Genomic DNA, 16,806 nt, shown 5'->3' on the forward strand with positions numbered 1-16,806 from the left:
CTGCCACTGCCGCTCGGAATCTGCCCCCTGACCCTCCCACATCACCTGGGGACCCCCAAACCCAAGCCATGAGGGGACACACAACCCGCTTCTGTGCCTCAGTTTCCCTCTGGGGCTGCGCTCCCTTCCCTGCCCTCAGTTCAGTTCCAGTGTTTTACTTAAATACTTTTATTTTTCATGCTTGGTTAGTTTTTTTTTTTCTCAGAACTTTGTTGTTTTTATAGTCGCCATTAGGTTTTCCCGGGAATGCTGGCTCCAGATGCAGATGAGCAGCAGCACTGGGATGGGAGACTGCAGGGATAGAGGGGGTAATGCTCCACCGGGATGGGAGAAGCCTGGCCCAGCCCAATCTGGGCCACAAACAAACATCTCCTGGGAGTGCTGGGGACAGGGATGCATGTCACTCAGTCCCCTTTCCCTTCATCCCTGAGGTGGTGAGGATGAAAGATTCTCCATCCCACCCCTTGCCTTCCTCCCTGTGGTGATGAGGAGGGAGCATCTCCCACCAGGCACCATCCCCCTGTCCTCTGGGCCACTGTGTCCCCACCGACACCAGAGACCTCAGGTCTGGGTTCCTTTGGTTGTCCCCACAGGGTGAAGAACAGGCTGAGAGGGCACCAGGGTTAAAGAGCATCAGGACCCAGGTGGGGCTGGGCTGGGACTCCCACACTGTCACCACACCAGCACCCAGGACCCCCGACTTGTTCCTGCGTCCTCAGCTTGGGAGGTAAATCCAGGAACCCCTGGCTGTGCCCTCCCCTGTGTCACCTCCTTGTGCCATCAAGCCCAGCAGGGCCCAAGCCAGCAAGGAGACACCGGTTAAAAACAACAGAAAAAGACAAAAAAAACCACCCATAAAATGACCAAACCAAGATGAAACGGAGAGGACTCAACAAACTCCATCCCCTGCAGTGGCACCGGTGGCACCAGGACAGCAGCAGGAGCGGCCCCTTCCCAGGGCAGGAGGTAGCGGGTGGGGAGACGGCGGCGGAGCCCTGGAGGGCTCGGGGGGGATCTGGGGGGTCAGTGGGTGCCCAGGGACATGGTGAGCACGTCCTCCTCCTGGATGGGCTCCAGCTCAGCGCTCTGCACCGCCTGCGTGATGAGCGTCAGCTCCTGGCACAGCGTCTCGAAGCGGTAGCTGACGCGGATGTCGGGAACGTTGGTCCGGCGGATGTCGTTCCCCTCCGGACCCTCCTTCAGGTAGTTGGGGCCCAGCCAGTAGCTCTTCACCTGTGGGAGGTGGGAGAGGGTCCCGTGGCTGCCCGGCACTCCCCAGTGCTCCCAGTGCACGTGGAGGGGGAATGGGAATGAGCAAATGGCAGTGGGGGAACTGGGAGCAGGAACGGACAACTGGGTGGGAATGGGAATTGGGAATGGGGGAACTGGGAGTGGGAATGGGAATCGGGAATGGGGGAACTGGGAGTGGGAATGGGAATTGGGAATGGGGGAACTGGGAGTGGGAATGGGCAATTGGGAATGGGAATTGGGAATGGGGGAACTGGGAGTGGAAATGGGCAATTGGGAATGGGAATTGGGAATGGGGGAACTGGGAGTGGGAATGGGAATTGGGAATGGGCAACTGGGTGGGAATGGGAATTGGGAATGGGGGAACTGGGAGTGGGAATGGGCAACCGAGTGGGAATGGGAATTGGGAATGGGGGAATTGCGGATGGGAGTGGGCAAATGTGGGCATTGGGGATGGGAATGGGGGAATGGAGGCAAATGGGAATTGGGAAGGGGGTTGGGCAAATGAATGGGGGAATTGGGGGATGGGGAAATGGGGGCAAACAGGAATTAGGAATAGGCAAACTGCAGAATTGGGAATGAGGGAATGGGCCTCACCTTGTGGGAGAAGCCGCTCATAAGGACGCTGTTCCGGGCCAGCTCACACATGTCGCAGGAGCTGAGCTTCCACACCTGGGTGGCGATGCTGTACTCCTCCATCAGCGGCTCCTGGGGACAGACACGCCTCAGCTCCCACCACACAGACCCCTCAGGCAGGACGGGCGTCCCCCCCTCCTCCCGTCCCTTCCACACCATCAGCACCTTCCAGAATCCACCAGTGCTGCCAATGGCCCCACCTCACCACCAGCCACATTGTGCCACCAACCCCACCCCACTACCGACCTCATCCCATCAGCCAGCCCGTGCCCGCCCCACAGCCCCTCCTGGGGGTCACTGGCTGGTGCCCCCCGCAAATGCTCACCTTGGTGAAGTGGAACTGGAGGGGATCATCGGTGGAGAGGGAGACCATGAGCCCCCGCGAGAGGTACTCGGGCAGGGGGTTGCGGTGGTAGCTCAGGAAGAGGCTGTTGTTGCTCAGCGGGGACATGGCAATGCCGATCTGCGCCAGGTAGTACAGGTACTGCAGCACAGGGGCCTGTGGGGCACAGCAGGGTAAGGGGGGGTCCCACCACACCCCCAGCCCCCCCAGGCACCCCGTCCCCGCTCACCTTGCGCAGCAACAACCCGTGGGAGATGTTCTCTGAGACCATGAACCCCGACACGAGGTGGTGGATGGGACCGGCCTCACCACAGTGAGGGCGCAGGACAAAGGTGTGGAAGCCCCTCTTCCTGCAACGGGTGTTTGACTGTCAGCATCACCCTCTGACCTCCCCAGAACCTCCTGTGGGCCGCGGGTTCCGGGCCAGGGCTGTCCTTACCGCCGGAGGTGGTTGAGCACCGTCATGTTGGCATACATGTAGTACAGGTAGTAGGAGTAGGGTGGGTTGTCCTCCTCCACCCAGTTGCCCGGCAAAGGGCTATCCAGGTTGAAGATGTGATGCTCTGGTTTGGATTCATCATCCACGCTGTCGAAGCCATCCACCTGCAGGAGAGACAGCCCCAGGGTGGGATGCCACCCCTCACTCCAGCTGGGTTTGGACTGGGGTGTCCCCAGGAGCAGCACGCAGCACTCACGTGCTCGAGGAAGAGGTGCAGCTCTGGGTGCTGGGCAGGGTGGATCGTGGCCTCGTAGAGCGGCAGGAAGATATTCTCCAGCATCTCCTGGAAGTTGGCCAACTGCTTCTTCGTCCGGTAGATGTCACTGCAGGGAATGGACCCCACTCAGAGCTGGCCTTTCCCCCTCCCCACCCCACCCCACCCCAGCCAGCAGTGGGGCGGCCTGCATCTCCCCAACCCAACTGAGGGTTTCCTGTCCCCCTGCTCTACTCACAAGAGCCGGGGCACTTGCACGAGCCAGCGGACGTTGTTGGAGTGGACGCGGTGGCTGACGGCCCAGCGGGCCAGCTTGTCCCACTCATCCCGGGAGCGGCCGTAGATCGAGAGACGCAGCTCCGCGTTCTGGTACTTGCTCTCCTCCAGGTCCGCCATCACCTCCTGATGAGAAGGGACAAGTGACAACTGTCACTGCTTGGCCACCGGGAAGGGGACATGGGTTGCACCGCCACCACGAGGAGGGAGGTGGCCCACCTTGATGATGTGGGCGAAGTACTTTCCCGAGACGCGGTTGTCTGTCTTGATGAAGATCTCCCGCAGGATGGACTCCCCGATGGGGTTGTACTTGGCGTTGAACTTGTCGAAGCGGTGGAAGGTGTTCCGGTCCTGAACGTGGGACAGGTGTGACCTGAGAGTCCTTATCACCCACCCCACACCCATCCACAGCCCCCACCAACCCCCCGTGCCCTGGGAAAACCCCCTGGAGAAGATCCCACACCCCAACCAAGGATGGGCTGGGGGCTCCGCTCATCCCCAGGGTTTGGGAGCCTCCCATACCGCATGGACATCCAGTGTGTCCACACTCAGGTCGTAGGCTGTGAGGTTCATCGTCTCAAACACCTCCTTGAGCGTCTGCTCCTTCCCCTTCTCCACATGGACAATTTCATCCAGGTGCTTCTTCATTGCCCGCTTGATGAAGCGCAAGAGATGCTTCTGGTTCATGCAGGATGAGGCATGGATGTGGGTGTCCACCTGCACCAGTGAGGTGATGCTCAGCCCTGAGACCCTCCAAGAGCTCCCCAGTGAAGCCAGGAACCCCCCGGACCCAGGACTAGCTCGGGATCCGCAGGTACCTTGCGGATGTTGTAGAAGTCACGATGAGGCACCTTCTTCTGGGCCGCCAACTCCTTCATCTCATTGAGCAGCACATGCATCTGGAACTTGTTGCTCAGGTACTGCAGCCGGCGGTAGCAGAAGGATTTGCTGCCCAAAACAGGGAAGAGGAGCTCAGTTTGGGGGTGAGGAAGAACATCCAGCCCCAAAAGGCTGGTGCCCCCACAGATATAAGAAGTTGGACTCTTGGACACAGGTGAGGGTGGACATGGGAGCTGCACCAGCACTGTGTGCCAGAGTCACTGCCATGTCCTTGGGGCTGTTCCTGGGGTCCTGTCACACCCCCATCAGGAGATCCCCCCAGGGTGGGACCCTTCCCCTTACATGGGCCCATTGATGATCAAAGCCATGAGGAAATTCATGTCGGCGATAAACTCCTGCAGGTCGGGGTATGGCAGGTCCAGCTCCGTGCTCCTGGCGGGGGACACATGTGGGAGTCACACAGCCCCCCCAAAAAACTCATCATCCCAGTGAGTAGGACCCTCTCCCTCACAAAACTCACTTGTCAGTGATGTCCTGCTTGGTGTAGACGTGCACGACACCATCCACCATCTTCAGCCCGAAGCCCAGGTCCGCCGGCATGTTCTGAGGATCCCACTTCTCATAGGGGTGCTGCTCAGCAAACGGGGGGTGCACGGGGACATCTGCAGTCAGGAGACACCCAACATCACCCCAAAAGCTCCTGCAGCACCCCAGCTCAGCACTGAGGCCCCCCCCCACAGCGTGCTCACCAGCAGCCACGGGGGTCTCGGGCACCTCCTCGTAGCCACGGGTCTCCAGGGGCTTCTCGGAGAGCTCCTGCAGGTAGCGGGCCGTGGTCTTGCAGAAGCTCTGGAGTGACAGCCCCATGTACTTCTCCCGCACAAACAGCGCCTTCACCACGCTCTTGGCCGCGTCCAGCAGGTCGGTGAAGGGCACCTGGAGAGGGGACACCAAACAAAAAACCACCCCCCAAGCTGGGGTTGGCAGCCTGGAGACCCGTGCCTGGGTTCCAGGGGGGTCAGGGGGAGGCTCACCCCACATTTCTCCTCCCCAGAGATGGTGACCCGCTGGAATTCTCGCTCCAGCAGTGCCTCCCGCTCCTTGGGGACATGGTCCACCAGGCTGTCATTGTGCTCCTTGAAGAGCCTGTGGGGACAGACATGGCCAGTGGGACAGTGACAAGTCTGCCCCGTTCCCATGTACACCAACAGCAGCGTGAGCCCCACGCCAGGGACCGTGTCCAGCCCTGGGGTGGCAGGATGGTGACGCTGTCCCCAGGGATGCCACCACGAGGTTGTGGCAGCCGTGCCACCCGTGTCCTCTTTGGTGGTGGCATTGTCCCCCTTCCCAAAACACATCCCTCAGCCCTGATGAGCACAATGAAAAGTGGGGGGAGGAGGAAGGGCACAAAGAACAAAAAAAAAACTCACGACAGAGACAGCTCCCAAGCGGAGACAGGAGGAAGGGGGACACACAGCGTCAGACCCCCCATCCAGGGGAAGACAGGGCCAGGACAGGGCTCCTGTGCCAGCAGCAGAGCTGGGACCCCCAGCTCACCCAACCCCCCTCCCCAGGTGCATTCAGTGTCAGTAAGAGTGGCTGGGAGGGACCTCTTGGCTCCATGCTTGGGTGTGCTGGGTCAGAGCGGGGCCAGGTGGGTCCCCGATCCCCCCCGTGGCCCCGGCTGGTGACACCGAGCCGGACACTCACTGTAAGTCCGCAGCACTGTCAATTTTCAGGAAGTCCTGTTTGGCTCTGAGCAAAATGTCGGGCTCAAGTCTGGGGACAAGGAGGCGGCGGTGGAGGGGGGGGGGACAGCCGGGGGGACGAGGGGGAGAGAAATGGGGGGGCCGGGGAGAGAAAACACCCCGTTAATGCCAAAACAACAGAAACCAGACAGAAACCAGCCAAAAACTCACTGCAAAGGGGACACCAAGTGCGACACCCACGGGAGAGGGCACACAGAGCTGGCACAGAGACAGCCCCTTGGGGCGGGGAGGTGGCCTGGCCCCATGCAGGGCTCCCTTCCAGCGATTTGGGGCGGTACGGGGGAACCCCCCAGGCTTACTTGACGTCCTGGCTGATCTGGCGCTCCAGGCGCTGGCGCCGCTCCTCCAGCTGCTCGATGGGACTCTCCTCGGGAAATTCATACGGAGCCGTGCGCATCTCGTTCTCGGCCAGCGAGCGGCAAAACAGCTCCTGCCCAGAGCAGCCCAGGTGTGAGCTGAGCCCTGAGCAGCCCAGGTGTGAGCTGAGCCCTGAGCAGCCCAGGTGTGAGCTGAGCCCTGAGCAGCCCTGACATGACCTGGGTGCAGCCTCAGCCCTGCCATGGGCCGTGTCCAGAGCAGCCCTGCCATGGGCCGTGCCCAGAGCAGCCCTGACATGACCTGGGTGCAGCCTCCGCCCAGGTGTGAGCTGAGCCCAGAGCAGCCCTGACATGACCTGGGTGCAGCCTCCGCCCAGGTGTGAGCTGAGCCCAGAGCAGCCCTGACATGAGCTGGGTGCAGCCTCAGCCCAGGTGTGAGCTGAGCCCTGAGCAGCCCAGGTGTGAGCTGAGCCCTGAGAAGCCCTGACATGACCTGGGTGCAGCCTCAGCCCTGCCATGGGCCGTGCCCAGAGCAGCCCTGCCATGGGCCGTGCCCAGAGCAGCCCTGACATGACCTGGGTGCAGCCTCCGCCCAGGTGTGAGCTGAGCCCTGAGCAGCCCTGCCATGAGCTGGGTGCAGCCTCAACCCCTGGGTGGGCAGAGAAAGACTCACGGGGATTTCCACACTCAGAGCTGAAAAAGTGTGAAGGGAGGAGGGTTTGGGGAGGATAGGAGTGGGAAGGATGGAAGGGAGACCCCCCCTCCACTCCCCCAACATATGCTCACCCCCCCAGACCTGGCAAACTTGGTGCCCCAGACCCACCTCAGCGATCTCCTTGTATTTGCCATCCATGGAAGTGCGCAGATCCACCGGGAAATGCTTCAGGGAATGGGGGGTCCCGGGCAGGGACCAGGCTGACTGCAGGGGTCGGGTCCCTGGCCCCCCCCGCAGCTCTGCAGGGAGTGGGACAACATCAGCTGGGTGGGGACTGGAACCCCACCTGGGCTGGAAGGGGTTAATCAGCCCCTCCACAGCTCCCCCTCCCCACCATGGAACTGGGATGCTCTTCCCAATGGGGATGATGGGGAAACTGAGGCAGCTCAAGGGCAAGAGGGACCCCCCCTCTCTAATCCCCCTGGGGCACTGGGAGGGCTGCTGGCTCCACTGGGGGCTGTAAGAAGCCAACAGTGAGTGAGGGGCTTAGGGCTGGGCTGCAGGACCCCCTTGGCAGGGGGGGCACAACGCCGGGGTCCACTCCCCCTGCCAGTGCTGCCTCCCTGCCCCCCATCCCATCCTTTCCATCACAGGGGGGCACATCCCCACACTGGGGGGAGGGGAGGTGACATCGTCCCCCCTCCAAACACACCCCATTGCCCCACGCCCCCCTGCTCCCAGCAGCACTGGGGCCATGGGGCTGGGGGTGCCCAGTGCCACCCCAATGCCAACACCCTCCTCTGCAACCCCAAACCCACCACACACCAGCCTGGGGGGCACTGGAAATCAGGTCCTACTGCTTAAACTGGGTCCACCAGTAAGAGCCCCTCCACCCAGCGCAGCCTGGGCAGAAGATCCAGCTCTCCTGACCCCCAAACTTGAGCCTCCACCCCACTGGGAATGGTGGGGGCTGGGCTGGTGTCACCCAAGGCAGGGATGGCACTGGTGTCAGCAGGATGTGCTGGTGGTGCCTCACTTGGGGCACGGCGACACCCAGGGTGCCCTGTGCCCCCGGGACATATCCTGTGCTGCCCACGTGTGACAGGTGGCAGCCCTGGTGGCACTCCGAGATCCTCCCCAACACGGGTGCCAGACAGATGACAACCCCAAAGTGCCACCTCGCCCACCTCGTGCCACCATCCAGGACACCCTGTGCCACCCACCCAGGACAAATGTGGGTCACCAGAGCCAGGAGCAGCCCCGGTGACGCCCCTAGACTCCCCAGAAATACCAGCCAGGTGACAACCCCGAAGTGCCACCTCACCCCGGTGATATCACCCCAAGCACCCCGTGCCACCACCACCGTTTGCCATCCACCTAGAACACGTGTGCCACCCACGTGTGGGAACAGCCCCAGTGACACGCTGAGACCCTCTCTCAACAGTGCCAGCCGGCTGCCAACCACCAAGTGCCACCTTACCCACCCACTGCCACCGTCACCCCGTGCCGGCAGCCCCCCACGTGCCACCCGAGATCGCCCCCGCTACCCCCCCCCGCCACATCCCCCAGCGCTCGCCCTCCTTCCTCCCCCTCCTCTTCCTCCGCTCTCACTGCGCCACCGAGGCGCTGGCGGGAGGGGACACACAGGGCCCCCCACCGCCGCTGCCACCCCTCCCGGTGCCGGGACACGGTGTTGGCTCCCCCCCACCAAAATCCCTCTGAGCAGCAAGGCGGCATTCCCCCCCCCAACACTGATCCCCCCCACTCGCAGCATCGCCCCCCCCCTGCGCTGGGCGTGACCTGGGTGTCCCCGTGGGCTGTGGGGGGGTGGGGGGTATTTGGGGGGGGGGGAGGTCTCACCTGCGGGGCTGGGGGTCTGCAGGCTACCCCGCTTCTTGAAGGGACACTTGGCCGGGGGGGCAGAGGACATGGCGGCTCCAGGGGGGCCGGGGAGGAGCGGAGGGGCTGATGCTGGCGGTGATGATGGTGATGATGGTGATGATGGTGATGGGGGCGGGGGGTGACGGGGGGCGCCCGGGGGACTCTTACGGCGGCGGGGCCGCAGCGGCCGCTCCCTCCCCTGGTTGATGATTGATGCAGGAACCCGGGAATGGACCAAAGTCCCCGGCGGGGCCCGGCCGGAAACCGGGACGAGGAAGAGGATGGGGCGGGCGGAGGATGTGGCGAGGAGGAGGAGGAGGAGGAAGGAGGTGGCTGCGGCGCTGGAGGGTGGGGGGGGGGGGGACAGGACCCGGGATGGGGCTGTGACACCCCTGGGCCAGCCGTGACCCCCCTCACGGACAGCCCTGTACCCCCCCCGGACAAACGTGACACCCCCCGGAGGAGCGCTGTGTACCCGTGTGGGTCAGCTGTGACACCCCGGGACAGACGTGTAACCCCCCCGGCCCGGACAGCCCTGTGTTCCAGCCGGGACAGCCACCCCAGGCAGCTCTGTACCCCTGCGGGACCCCCGGGACGGCCCTAAGCCCCTTCTCGGTGACAGTCGTTACCCCCCGGGTTCAGCCCTAACGTCCCCCCCAAGCGGGCATCGTACCCCCGCGAGAGATGGGGTTGGACCCCCCCAAAGTGACGGCGATGCTTCCAAAATAGGGTAACCACTGCCCCCTCCGAGGTGCACATTATGCCCCCCCAATATGGACACTGCCCACCCCCGAACAGGCGCTGCTCCCCAAAAAGACAGGGTGTCGTTCTTCCCCATCCAGAGACTGGCCCCATCCCAGTGGGAATCCGTGTGCCCCCCCAGCGGGCACCCTCACCCCCGGGATGGGCATCCCCCTCCCCAGGGCTGGCGCTGCACCCCCAACACAGACCGTCCCCCCCCCCCCCCCCCGTTAAACATTGTACCCCCAAAGGCACCGGGTACCTCCGAAATCATCCAATACCCCCCAAAATAGGGCATCGCCTCCTCCACAATGATGATTCCCCCCCAGCCATGTGGTACCGCACCCCAAAAGAAGGACTCGCACTCCTGCAGCACTCCCCCGGCTCACACCCTGCTGGGGCTGCCCTGAGCCCCCCTAGGAATGTCCCCGAGGAGCCCCTGCCCCCCCAAGTCCCCCAACTCACCCCCCAGCCACCCCAGAGGCAGAGCCCGGCTGCGGGGGTGCCGGGGGTGTCACCTTTTGCCATCGCCTCGGTCTCCGCGTGTCCCTACCTGGGCCGACAGGCTCCCGGTGCCGGGGTGGCCCTGGGTGCCTGTCGGGCTGTGTCCCCTCCGAGCGCCCCGAGTGTCCCCTAAGCTGCCACCGGCGCAGGGGGGTATTTTTAGCCGCTGTTAGAGCGGAGGGAATGTCACCCACCCCCTCTCTGTGCCCCCCACCCCTTGTCGAGGGGGTGAAAAGACAGCGAGGTGACACCACCCACCAGGGCCACCGCTGTGCCAGGCTGGGAGGGCACAACAGCCACGGGGGACAGTGGGGACCCCCAGCCTGAGTCATGTCCGCTGCCCAGCACTGTCCGCACACCGCGGGGAGGGGGGGTGGTGTCTGGTATTTTAATTGGACCCCCCTCATTAACGCCGAGTTCATTAGAGGCTCAGAAAGGGCTTTGTGTCCGCAGCGACAGCGAGAACAGAGTGTCCCCAAGCAACGGCGCTGGCAGGGAATATGCGCCCGGTGGGACGCGGGGACACCGGTGCGGGGACATGGAGCCCCCGGTGGCCCTGTGAAGTGCGGGGATTTAGGACACCTCAAACCCAAACATCGGGGACCTGCAGAACTTTTGGGGGTCCCAAAGCCCACCCTGGGGCGGGGTCTCCCCCTGTGGAGAGCCAGCCTCGTAGGAGGAAGGGGGAGGCACCCACCTGTCCCCCAGGGTTTGGGGGGACCTGCTGGGCTGGGGGATGGGCTGGGAGGGGGGTGCTGAGCCCGGGCAGAGGAGGAGGAGGAGGAAGGCTGAGCCACGATCCCATTAAAGAGCTTAGGCAGCGGGAGGGCGGCACCCAGCGGGGCAGGATTAGGGGGCCTCGTTACCCACCCCAAGGGTAATTAGCTCCCTTTTCCCTGCAGGAGGAATCCCCCAGTGCCACTGTCCCCTGCCATCACCCCCCTGCCACCACCCTGTCCCCCTGTCCCCACCCAGTCCCCTGCCACCGCTGTGGAGCACCCAGGGGTGGGGGACACACACAACCAGGGGCTGATCCCATCCTCAATGCTCCCCAAAAGTGAGGTCACAGCCCACAGATAGGAGGGACCCCAAAATGATCCCCACTTCCCAAGTCCCCTCAGGGGACCAGTCCCCACAGGCAGGGGGTGTCACGCTGACACCCCCCCTTATGTAAAGCCCCCTGCCCACCTCCCTGAGATGCTCCATCTTTTTTTTTTTTTCTCCCTGAGCCCTAATCTTTGCCATCTTGGGCTAATTGGATTTCCTGGGTCACATGGCGAGATAAAAAGTCCCCAAATCCCACGGTCAAAAAAAATCAGGTTATCCATGGGGAATTAAGGGAGAGAGCGGGGGGCAGCCAGCTGCGAGGACCCACCGAAGAGTGCTGCCGGCTTGGGGCACCCCAACATCAGGGTGTGGGGTACCTAGCTCGCCTTTTTTGGAATTTCTCTTTCATCTCCCAGTGCCCACCTCGTCTCCGAGGTGTGCGTGTCATCACCTTGAAGAGCTGGAAAAGCCTGGGGACCTAGAGGAGCTTGTGGAGTTATTGGAGGAGGAGGAGGACGAAGCCATGGGGAGCGGGGCCAGTGCCGAGGACAAGGAGATGGCCAAGAGGTCCAAGGAGCTGGAGAAGAAGCTCCAGGAGGATGCGGATAAGGAGGCCAAGACGGTCAAGTTGCTGCTGCTTGGTAAGGCTGGAGGGGACGTCCCCTGGAGATGTCCCTGTGTTTCCACTCCGTTGAGGCTGAGGGGATGTGAGGATGGGGAGAGGGACGGGAAACCCATGAGCCCCTGGGCTCCTCCTGCCCTGGCTCTGGTACCCCTCGGACAAGCCACCATCAGCCTGGAGAGGTTGTCCCACCACCAGGACATCCCCAGGGTTATCCCTGGGAAGGGCTGGACGTGGCATCGGCTCTTGGGGATGGCAGGCGTGAAGGGGACAGTGGGAGGGATGGGGAAAGGGACCAAGACACTGGATCCCACCGAGGATGTGCCCCCTCTCAGGGGTGTCAGCGAGAACCTGGAGAGCTTCTGCCACCAGCACCCTGAAACCTGCTGGTGGGTGCCAGCAGGAGGAGATGGTTCCTTGGGGGTCCCTCCACACCCCATGGGGCCAGGGGGTGACCCTGTGGGGCAGGGGTGTGACTCCATGGGGCAGGGGCCAGCAGTGGGGCCTTATCCAGGGGGGGGGCTGGGGTCAAGGCGATTAACACCCTAATTCTAAGCAGCTTCCTGTGCTGCCCTAAGCCGCTTACAGCCCCAAAGGCATCGCCGGGCACTGCCCACGGTGGGCGGGAGGTGTGGGACCTGGGGGACCTGCACCCAGGAGGTTTCCACCACACTGGGGGTCCCCAGGCTGTGGTCCCACACAGGGTGCAAGGGGTGACAGGAGTGTGGGGATGATGGCAGTGGTGGGAGGAGGCCAGGCTGGGTGTCTAGGCAGGAGATGGGTGGGGGACAGTGGCTTTGGTGCCCATGGGGTACCCATCACTGTGGTATGGCAACAGGCTCTGATGGGCACTAAGGTGTCCCTCCCACCCTTTTCCAGGGGCTGGAGAGTCAGGGAAGAGCACCATCGTGAAGCAGATGAAGTGAGTATGGCCTGAGCAAGATGGGGAGGGGGAGGCCACAAGGATGAGCCACCAGCTCTTTGACATGGGGTGGCTGGACCCCCAGTCACCTCCCCCATGTCACCTGGTGGTGGCACCTGTGATTCCCAGTGTGGGGTGGTGATTCCCACCCCAGAGGGGATGTCCTGGCTTGGCCACTGTCCTGAGGCCACTGTGCCTGCCAGGATCATCCACCAGGACGGTTACACGGAGGAGGAGTGCATGGAGTTCAAGTCCATTATCTACGGGAACATCCTCCAGTCCATCTTGGCCATCATCCGCGCCATGTCTACGCTGGGCATCGACTATGCCGAGTCATCCTGCGCGGTCAGTCCGGGTGGTGTCCCTGTTTCCCCAAACCCCATGACGTGGGGCCAGGGCAGCCCCCAGAACCAGGGTCCACAGCAGCCCCATGTTGTCCCCCCAGTCCCGAGGGCATTTTGGGGGGACAGGGGCCACAGGAGGGTTGGTGATGAAGGTCCCTCTCACAGGATGAAGGCCGGCTGCTCTTCAACCTGGCTGACTCCATCGAGGAGGGCACGATGCCCCCCGAGCTGGTCTCCTGCATCAAGAAGCTGTGGAAGGACGGGGGGGTTCAGGCATGTTTTGACCGCGCCGCAGAGTATCAGCTCAACGACTCAGCTGCATAGTGAGTGGGGACATGGCGGGCACAACAGGGACCAGCCTGGGGACCCCCCTGACAGCTCATGGCCAGCTCCAACCCAGCCTGGCAAAACCCATCTCCTCCCTGCTCCTGGGAATACCCCGAGCCTGCCATTCTTCATCCCACCAGGACTGTTCTCCATCCCAGCAGTGCCATCCCCCATCCTACCAGCGCCCTTCTCCATCCCATCAGTGCTAACCCTTACCCCACTGCTGCCATCCTCCATCCCACTGCTGTTATCATCCATCCCACCAGTGCCATCCCCATCCCAAAAGTGCTGCTGACCTGCAGCCCCACCACCCTTGATGTCCCTCAGCTCCCCCAGGGATGTCACTGCCCTGGAGTCCCAGTATTTGGCAGAGCTCAGCCCCACAACCATCCCCAAAAATCCGAGGGAAGGGGGAGACATGAGCAGCCCCTTGGCAGCAGGTGACATCCCTTCCTGTCGCCCCAGTTACCTGAACCAGCTGGACAGGATCACAGCCCCCAACTACCTCCCCAACGAGCAGGACGTGTTGCGATCCCGAGTGAAGACCACAGGGATCATCGAGACCAAGTTCTCTGTCAAAGACCTGAATTTCAGGTGGGTGGGAGCCTCCCCCACCTCCATGCTCACTCCTCCATGATTCCCCCCAGCCTGGATGGCGGAGAGGGATTTTGGGATGACCCTGACACTCAAGGGATCACCAGTACCCTTCCACAGACAGTGATTCCTGCCCCCCCCCCACCCCCGAGGATGTGGCACTGGAACCATCACATGGGGGGTGTCAGGACCAGGTGTGTGTGTTCCTCATCCTTGTCCCCTCCCTAGGATGTTCGACGTGGGAGGGCAGCGCTCCGAGCGGAAGAAGTGGATCCACTGCTTTGAGGGGGTGACCTGCATCATCTTCTGCGGGGCCCTGAGCGCCTATGACATGGTGCTGGTGGAGGACGATGAAGTGGTGGGTTGGGGTCCTGGAGGCACTGGGAGCTAAGGGGGAGAGGAACGGGGAGCTCTGAGGGGGCTCTGAGGAGGGAGGAACAGCACTCTGCACTGTCAGATGCTCTGGGTGATCCAGGAAAAGTGTGGGAGATGCGGGATGGAGCTGGTTCCCACCCAATTGCACCTGGTAAAGTTGTTTGCACTTCCTCTGGGTCATGAATCCATGGCTCTGCCCACGAGGAAACCCCCAAGTGCTGCTGAGCAGATCCCGAAAGCCACCAGAGAATGGCCACACAGCCAGTCAGCTGGAGCAAAGCTAAAGGGAAGTGCAGGAAGAGCCAGGAACCCACTGGGATGAAGGAAAATCTGGTCCTGAGGCAGGACCTTGCTCGCGCCTTGCTGTGCCCTCCAAGGTAAGCAGAGGGGATAAGGAGGGGCAGCTCCCACCCTCCCAGTGTGGGGGCACAAGGATGTGATCCAAAGTGTGTCCAGTGAAGGATGCACCAGCAGAGCCCTGGGAAAGCAGCTCGGAGGGCACAGATCCAGAGAGAAGGAACACGGAAGCTCCATAATGGGGTTTTCTTTGAAGAGATAAGAGGTGAAGAAATGAAGAACAGGAGTGGTTTCTTCCTGGCATCTCCTCCAGGTCCCATGGCTGCTCCTTGGGATCCAAACACCCTCTGAAGCTGGATCAGGGTCAGGATCTGCCATCCCTGGGCCCTGCCATGGCCAGGCAGGAGCTCACAGCCTTTTCTCAGCCATGTGCAGGAGAGCATCCTTCCCATGGGAGCCCTTGGGAGAGGCTGGAATGCTCACCCAGTGCAGGACAGGGCAGGATTTGGGCAGTCAGTGCTCTGCATACAGAAAAGCTGCTGTGATGGAAAGCTGGATGAGGGAAAACCATCCCTGGAGAACCCCTGCTGCCCACAAAGATGGAGGATCCCCCTTATACCAAGAAAACCTCCCCACTGGACTTGGCTCTGCCTAGATGGATCCTCATCCCCTCAGGATGACCCAGCAGCAAACTAAGATCTCAACATCTGCTCTAAAATTGGAGTTTTCCTTTTCTCAGCTCCTTCCTGAAGCTGTGGATAATGGCCAGAAGCCACGGTCCAACACGCGACCCCTGATGACTGGAGTGGTGCTCACTGAGCACCTTCCTCGCAGGCTGCAAGGTTTCCATGGACAATTTGCTCAGTGAAATCACTACAATTCTTCATTTCTGACAATCCCAGGAGGGACTGGAGAGAGTCCCTACCCTGAGCATCACGTGGATTTATCTGTGATTTTGGGTGGGCAGGAGACACTGGGCAGGCAGCAGGACCAGCTGCTGCTGTGGCAAACAGGGAAAAGCTCTTTTCTTGGGAATGGGGGCTTGGGGGTGGGCTGCAGTGGCCCAAAGGGGGTGTCAATCCATGATGATCCGCTTCCCTGCAGAACCGGATGCATGAATCCCTGCACCTATTCAACAGTATATGCAACCACAAGTTCTTTGCTGCCACCTCCATCATCCTCTTCCTCAACAAGAAGGACCTTTTTGAGGAAAAGATCAAGAAAGTCCATCTCAGCATCTGCTTCCCAGAGTATGATGGTGAGTCTAGACCCTTCCTGGCCCCAACCCTCCTCCTCGAGACCCCTTCAACTCCCCCAAACCAGGGGCTGGGGAGTTGTGGGGTCCCAGCAAAGACACAGCAACTCGATTTTGGGATATGTTGCGATAGGGCTGGGGAAGGGAGATTAGGATGATGAGAACTGGCTCTATCCCAAAAAAATGTCTGGGGAAGGGGATGAGGATGAGCAGAAGCAGCTCCATCCTGCTCTGTGAGGTAGTGAGTCAAATCCTGGGAGGCTGGAGCTGAGGAGAGGATGGATGTGGCCTCAGGAAGGTGTTTGGAAGAACAGAAAGGGGGTAAAAAAGGAACTCTGTGCTACGCATGGCCAGCACCCCACCCTTTTCCTCCGACACCCGCCCCATGGGAGCAGCTTGGAAGCATTCCCTCCCTCCACAGGTCCAAACACATTTGAGGACGCAGGGAATTACATCAAGACCCAGTTCCTGGATCTCAACATGCGGAAGGACGTGAAGGAGATCTACAGCCACATGACCTGTGCCACAGACACACAGAACGTCAAGTTCGTTTTCGACGCCGTCACAGACGTGATCATCAAAGAGAACCTCAAGGACTGCGGCCTCTTCTGAGCACCAGCAGGTACGGGAGAGAGGCTGGAGCCAGAAAATAGAGATAGGAGAGGGCAGGAGGGTGGTCAGAGCTGGATCCACCCCAAAAAGGGCTGGGGAAGGGGATGAGGAAGAGCAGAGCTAGCTCCATCCTAGAAAAAGAACTGGGGAATGGGCAGGGGATGAGCAGAACCAGCTCCATCCCAAAAAGGGCTGGAAAAGGGAAGGGGGATGAAGAGGAGGATGATCAGTATTGGCTCCATCCCAAAAAGGGCTGGAAAAGGGAAGGGGGATGAAGAGGAGGATGATCAGTATTGGCTCCATCCCAAAAAGGGCTGGAAAAGGGAAGGGGGATGAAGAGGAGGATGATCAGTATTGGCTCCACCCCAAAAAGGGCTGGGAAAGGGAAGGGGGATAAAGGTGATCAGAGCTGGATCTCTCTGAAAAAAGGGCTGGGGTAGGGTCTGGGATGAGAATGATCAGAGTTAGCTCCATCCCAGAAAAGACTG

General features: G+C 61.5%; 2 protein-coding genes across 4 annotated transcripts; one reads left to right on the plus strand and one right to left on the minus strand.

The window, feature by feature from the left end:
• Positions 1 to 152: 152 nt before the first annotated feature.
• Positions 153 to 8,945, minus strand: AMPD2 (adenosine monophosphate deaminase 2). Of its 3 annotated transcripts, none has more exons than XM_068173027.1 (18): positions 8,847 to 8,945; positions 6,966 to 7,096; positions 6,125 to 6,255; positions 5,767 to 5,835; positions 5,091 to 5,202; positions 4,806 to 4,992; positions 4,577 to 4,718; positions 4,399 to 4,488; positions 4,035 to 4,164; positions 3,739 to 3,933; positions 3,436 to 3,567; positions 3,179 to 3,342; positions 2,923 to 3,049; positions 2,667 to 2,830; positions 2,457 to 2,577; positions 2,210 to 2,383; positions 1,846 to 1,956; positions 153 to 1,233 (listed from the first exon to the last, which is right to left on the minus strand). In XM_068173027.1, the coding sequence occupies exons 2-18, from the start codon at positions 6,993 to 6,995 to the stop codon at positions 1,024 to 1,026; spliced, it is 2,289 nt and encodes a 762-aa protein (XP_068029128.1). In that variant the 5' UTR covers positions 6,996 to 7,096; positions 8,847 to 8,945; the 3' UTR covers positions 153 to 1,023. The 3 variants fall into 3 exon arrangements, with proteins under 3 accessions (XP_068029128.1, XP_068029126.1, XP_068029127.1); XM_068173025.1 differs by lacking the exon at positions 8,847 to 8,945 and adding an exon at positions 8,658 to 8,825; XM_068173026.1 differs by lacking the exons at positions 5,767 to 5,835; positions 8,847 to 8,945 and adding an exon at positions 8,658 to 8,825.
• Positions 8,420 to 16,328, plus strand: GNAT2 (G protein subunit alpha transducin 2). Its single transcript, XM_068173036.1, has 9 exons — positions 8,420 to 8,487; positions 11,387 to 11,611; positions 12,472 to 12,514; positions 12,718 to 12,859; positions 13,024 to 13,181; positions 13,651 to 13,779; positions 14,008 to 14,137; positions 15,556 to 15,709; positions 16,128 to 16,328. Exons 2-9 carry the CDS (start codon positions 11,494 to 11,496, stop codon positions 16,316 to 16,318), a joined length of 1,065 nt encoding a protein of 354 aa, XP_068029137.1. The 5' UTR covers positions 8,420 to 8,487; positions 11,387 to 11,493; the 3' UTR covers positions 16,319 to 16,328.
• Positions 16,329 to 16,806: the final 478 nt, after the last annotated feature.

The sequence above is a fragment of the Anomalospiza imberbis genome, chromosome 26 (genome assembly GCF_031753505.1).
Source record: "Anomalospiza imberbis isolate Cuckoo-Finch-1a 21T00152 chromosome 26, ASM3175350v1, whole genome shotgun sequence".
In the NCBI taxonomy this organism is placed as follows: Eukaryota; Metazoa; Chordata; class Aves; order Passeriformes; family Viduidae; genus Anomalospiza; species Anomalospiza imberbis.